Here is a 6,000-nt window from a genome sequence, read left to right on the forward strand (position 1 = left end):
GTTTCTGCGGCTAACACCCTGTTGGGCAGTAACAAGAAGTTAAAGGCTGGAATGGAGAAGCCAGACTGTCAGCTTCAGAGAGGAAGGGGTGAAAGCAACCAGCAAGAAAAAGGAGTTGAGGAGAGATCAAAGACAGCCAGGAAGAAAGGCAAGCTACCAAGAAAGGCTGTTTTCAGGCACTTGGGACCCTACAGAAGACACCCCCAACCCCACGCGAAGCAGAGATTCAAGTTGAGCCATCTAGTCATCCAGCGAGTTGAATTATTGAATGCCCCCACATGGAAAAAAGCTAGCAAGATGAAAAGGGACCCAGAGTCTAAGGCACAGCCCTACACGGGGTGGCATGAAAGAAACCTGAGCTGGCTTCTTCCCAACACCGTTACTACTGCTACTTATCCCCAGGCTCAAGAGGAAATCTTTCTGTGACCAGTTTCTGTAGGGGGCGTCCGTGATGTTGCCTTTTTAAGACGAGAGAGAGCGCTTGCACACGGAGAAAATGCTAATGTGGCTTGGAGCTCCCTCATTGTCAGGAGGGGCACACAAGGATAAACACGTAAGCTCTCCAAACCATTCCCCTCACTCTTCCTCCTCCTCCCTGCGCCCCCATCCATCCCTTCGGCTGGATGCGTTGCTCTGCTTTGTTCTAATTTAGCCCATGCATAATTTATTCACGTGTGTTTTGTTTCCTGGTCAGCAACTTCTAAAAACAAATGAAATGTATAGGATGTTTTATTAAACAAGTTGTTTTTAAAATAATAATAATAATGATAAAAGCAGATGGCCTCGGTCTCCCAGTAACGATGTGTGTGTGCTCCTGCGTGCGGAGTTTTGAAAATGTCCAGGGTGCAAAAAGCTTGGCTGATTGGGGTTATTGTTTACACCCTTAGTCCTCAGGGGAAGAGGATGGGATACAAAAGGGGATGGCTAATTATAAGTGACCACTGGACTTCCTCTGAGGAAAGGGCAGGCAGGGGTGTTGTGGGTGAGCGCCCCTGTGCGTGAGCCAAGACGGAGTTACAAATGCATCCCACGGCAAGTGTTTCCAATTATTAAGGGATACAAGGATAATTCAGAACTAATTCTATCAACCGAGATTGACCACCTTCTAGCTTCTCTGTTCCTTCTCCCCACAATTTCCAATACACGCACGCTTCTGTGTCAAAAAAAAAAAGTGAAAAGATCTGGGGAACCCTGGAGCGTGGAGCTCCTGCGCGCGCCCGAGCGTAAGCCCGCTCCCGGGCACCAAGGATGCCGCTTTCCCAATGAGGAACCCCGTACACATAGCAAATAGATCTCTCAGACCTGAGTTTACCAAGCAGCATCAGCTCTGCTACGTGATTTCGACTGGAAATGAGGAAATTGCAAATCAGCTGTGTGGGTTTTGGAGAAACTCACGGCACCAGCGGTGTGGTGGCGGGAGTCGGCGAGGACGCGGCGAAGTTACGCCCATTTATTCTGCCATAAAACATTTTTTTCCCCTCTCAGGTTAAACGCTGTCGCGAGTGCAAAGTAGCTGAGCTTCCGAGCGGGAACCGGAGCCAGGAACTCGCATCAAGCTCAGCCCCTGTCTTTACCGCAGTATCTCGTGGAAACTCCGAGATCTGGGACATCCCTGCCCTATTCCTGGTTGTTGGCTGGTGCAAACGCAGCGGGTTCTCCCTACGCGTTTCTTGGCACTAGGAATCACACACACACACACACACACACACACACACACACACACACACACACACACTCGCCGCCGCCCTGCTGCTCCCCAAAGCGAACGGTGTTTTCGACTCCCGGAGCCAGGGCTTAGGACGCTGTAGCGCGCAGTTAAAAGCCAAGATCGACCACTGACACAGACCGGGAAGAATTGGTACTAAACACCCACGCGCACCCTCCGATTCCCAGAGGCTTTCATCAGGGCGTGAAGTCCTAGTACACTCGGCACCCACCCGGTGCCCACGCCGCGCCGCGATTCCCAAGGATCCACCCTCTGCCAACATCCCTGCCAATAGCGCCCCTTGAGAGCCACACTAGTTTTCCCAGGCCACCCCCAGCTCCACGATCACCCGCAGACTTGGCGGCTTCATATTCAGTCCACCGACTGGAAGGAAGGAAGGAAGGAAGGAAGGAAGGAAGGAAGGAAGGAAGGAAGGAAGGAAGGAAGACGGGCAGGCAGGCAGCTCCGATCGGAACCGGCCCCCGCGAGTCCTTGCGCAGCCCGCCCCCCTCTGTCCGCTCAAAGTCTCCGGGAGGCACCTGCCCCTCGCTGTCGCCAGAGCCCTACACCGCCGCCTCCGCCGCCTCAGCTTTTCACCCAGAGCAGGCGAGCACACCATTAATAAGACCTGCAGTTTCCCCGTCTCCATATCAACCTCAAGTTAACCCAGATCGTTAATTTACTAGAGCCAGTTAGCCTACAAATACACAGACACACCGGCGACCGCCCGGAGCGCCCGCCTGATCCCCGGCTGCCGGAGTGGAAAAGCCCGGGGCAAGCACCTGGGCCCCAGGACTCCCGGGACCCGCCGCTCCGCGCGCCGTCCTCCCAACTCCGGAAGGTTTACACAAACTCCCTGGGAGAGCTCGGAAGGCAGAGCGAACGCCCTGCAAAACTCCGCAGCCGCTGCGGTCGGTCTGCCCGCCCCGGTGGACAAGCAGCGGGGCCGGGGAAGCTCCGGCTTGGAGCGCAGGGCATAGCAGAGCGCAGGACGCGGCCCCTGCCCCGCGCTCCGGCCGGACTCAGCCAGCCCCGCGCGGCGCCGGGAGAGGCAGGGGACTCCGGGGACCGTGAAGACCCGAGCTGCACACGACCCCCGCAGCTCCGGAGCCGGCGCCGGCGCTCTGTGCTCCCTCCCGGTCCGGGTCAGCCAATTAAGCAGAACACAAATTTAACAATTTTCTTTTTGTTAATTGCATCTCCTGACATTTCTGCGCGCTGGGAGGAAAAAAGATGAAGAAGTAAGAGCAGGAAGAAAAGAGGAGCCCGGGCGCAGCGGGAGGCGTCTGCGAGAGCCGAGCGCCGGCTGCGCTCCGCAAGGCGCCTTTTTTTCATATTGAAACCACGCGGAATATGTACATTTTTTAGTCTTACTTACGCTTTCAGGGGGTTGTGAATGACAGTCGCCATTTTGCTACAATGTAACAGAATATTGTCTGTCTCAGAGTTCTAAAGGTTCGCTCAGGGGAAGCGGCAGGCCAATCAGAGCACGGGATACCGGTCTGCCGGCCAATCGGCGCGGCTGGTCGCCAAGTGGGCGGAGCCTGCGTGGTGGTAGTTATTAGGGGAGCTGTCAAAGCCCAGAGGTCACTCCCTTTTGTAGAGCCCGAGAGCGAGCAGGTCTTAAAGGGGCAGTACCGTGTTAGTAGCGCCCTTTCAAATAGGGACTAGTGGAGATACATGGGAGAGCAATCTCGCTTAGTTTGAGTCCCTACTTTACTAAATAACCGCAGAGTTTGCGCTCCTGGACAAGAATATTTACATAATGCCAACAAAAATGCTGAATCCCATTCATTAGCTTTGGGCTTTGTATATCACGGTTTTAACCCCCGAGTCTCGGGTACACCACTGTGTTACAAGTGCAAAAAGTTGGAAGGCTGCAGTTTCCTCCAAGAAATTACTACTGTGCTCCACTCTTTGCTAAAAATGCTCTGGGTTCTGCCGCTGTTCAATTTTCTTGTTCCCGAAGTGTTTTCTTTATCTCACCCACCTTCCTCGGTCGGTTTCTGAGAACGGGAGAGTCCAGGGCAGCAACTCCCTTCCCCCTGGAATGTCTCAGCCATGGTTTTTTGTTACGTAATTCACAGGTGGTCACTCTGCACGGTCCCCTACGACCACCGTTCTCCACTGTCGACGATTTCGAAGATCTGACACGACCAGCTTGGGAACGAAGTGAGACCTGGCACCTTTTAGGCAGAAGGCTGGGGAAGATTTGAGGCAACTTTAGGAAACGCAGCTAGGGAAGCCAGTAACTAGGCAGAAATTGTTAGAGCCTGACAATTGTAGGTGTTGCTAGAGTCCCCTCCGGGAATGGCTCTGCGAATCCAGGCGTCACCTTTCTGGACTAAGATAGGAGGTGAAAAGAATCTGCAAGTGAATGTTCAGACGTGACTGGAGGCTTCCCCAGTCTTCGGCTGCTTAGAGTCTGGTGAACCCCTGAAGAAACTAAGACTTCTGCGAACTCAGGCTTCCACGGAGCACAGGGAGACTCAGACTGGGCGAAAACGCACGAAATCACATAGAGTCCAGAGACTCTATCGTTAGCATATAGAAGTCTGGCTATCCCCTGGCTGTTTAATCAGGTCAAATAGCAGAGAGCTGGAGAGTGAAAAGGAAACCGAGAGATGCTGAATTGCAGTTCACAATTCCACCTGCTCTCGCCTTTTACGACTCTCCATGAATAAAGTAAAATACAATCACAAAGCAGTTCGGAACTTTCAGATTCCAACTCCATTCACTATTAGAGTTACAGATAAGCCCAGCAAAGCTGAGTGAGTCCGTGTGTGCAGACTGGAAATATTTAACTCTTTGTTTGCCTAGTAGGGTGATGTTCTCCCCCACCCTCTCTTCTCATTACAGAGTCTCACGATTAGGAAGCTGTTTTTGATGCACTGTAAAGAGAACCAGGTGTGATAGTGCTCCCTTAAAGTTCAAAACCAGCCTGGACTACATATGGAAACCCAGTCTCACACACACCCCCAAATATGGAAACCCAATCTTATCACCCCTCCCCCAAAATAGTATTGCCTTGGTTTTTCGACTTCATGGAAAGTCATTTTAACTGTCAGTACAATTCTGACTTGGTAGTCACTTTTATCACTTCTGAGAAATAAAGAGATATTGTTATTAACTTTGGGGTTTGTATCATAGATTAAAAGGACACAGATTTGGGCCGAAATCTTCAAAAGCAAGGGATTTAGAGTAAACATGCTTGAAGGAGACAGAAACCTTGACCAGAATTAAAGTCTGGGCTTCACCAGTGCTGTGCAATAGTAATATAGACTCTGAAATCCATCTGTCTGCCACCATTTGCCAGCTGGTGACATAAAGAACATAGGAATCCCGAGAAGATGACAACAGACAGCAGAAATAATTCTCTATTTCTAAACTCATTGATTAGAGCAAATGAACAATGTTGATAGCAATGTTTCCCCAATTTAACTCCATAAACCTAAAACCCTTCTTATTGGTTGTGATATCAAAACACTTTTTAAAAAAAAATCACACTTCAGGGTCTGGAGAGATGGTTTGGTGCTTAAGAGCACACATTGCTGCTCATGTGGACCTAGGGCAACCCCCAGCACGGGCATGGTGACCCACAGCCTTCTAACAGGAGTTCCAGGGGGGATCTGATGCCCTCTCCTGGACGAAGTACGCACAAGACATGCACATGGTGCACAGATAGACTTGTAAGCAAAACGCTCCTACACATAAAATTAAATTCATCACAAGTCAGGGGGCTAACTCAGGACCTCAGAGCCTGCCAAATACATATCTGTCTTAGGGGTTAGTCCCTGACAGCCCAAGGGGAAAAGGAAAAGAATAGCGATAAAGAGGAGGGGGAAGAGGGAGAAGGAGGGAGGAGGAGAGGGAGGAGGGAGGAGGGATGGAGGGGAGGGAGGGGAACAAAATCCCATTTCTAAAGCTCTGTTGGCTCGCCTGTGAGTACAAACCCCATCTTGCCTGCCTTGATCTAGGTGGCTGGGCAAGCTATTTGGAATGCAGAAGGGAGCCAGAATGATCACTTCTCCCCCTCCCCTAGGTAGCAGTGAGCTTTGCTGTCAAACCAGAGCTTCCTGAGCCCAGGTGACTACTGAGCATTTGATAAGTGGTAATTCTGAGATGTGTCAAATATACACACGACTTCATAGGCTTAGCGCCAAAATAGGAATGCAAATTAGCTATGAGTGGATTCTCTTAGGGAAGGCCACACCTACCCTTGCTCTCAAACCCCTCCTCCCTCTTTCTGAATGTCTCTCTTCCTCCTAATCCTCATGCCTATATTAACATATCAT

At 51.1% G+C, this 6,000-nt stretch overlaps 1 protein-coding gene across 6 annotated transcripts in view; it reads right to left on the minus strand.

Moving 5' to 3' along the window:
* Positions 1 to 3,137, minus strand: part of Dpf3 (double PHD fingers 3) — a 281,926-nt gene extending 278,789 nt beyond the window's left edge. For 5 of the 6 annotated variants that reach the window (XR_015621793.1, XM_087552775.1, NM_001434286.1 and 2 more), the window contains 1 exon segment: positions 3,084 to 3,128. Coding sequence is in view for 3 of the 6 variants with exons in the window: in NM_001434286.1 (NP_001421215.1) it covers positions 3,084 to 3,115 (32 nt within the window). In the remaining 3 variants the exon portion in view is untranslated. 6 annotated transcript variants of the gene reach the window in all.
* Between the last annotated feature and the right edge of the window lie 2,863 nt (positions 3,138 to 6,000).

Source organism: Rattus norvegicus, chromosome 6 (genome assembly GCF_021556685.1).
Source record: "Rattus norvegicus strain SHRSP/BbbUtx chromosome 6, alternate assembly SHRSP_T2T, whole genome shotgun sequence".
Taxonomy (NCBI): Eukaryota; Metazoa; Chordata; class Mammalia; order Rodentia; family Muridae; genus Rattus; species Rattus norvegicus.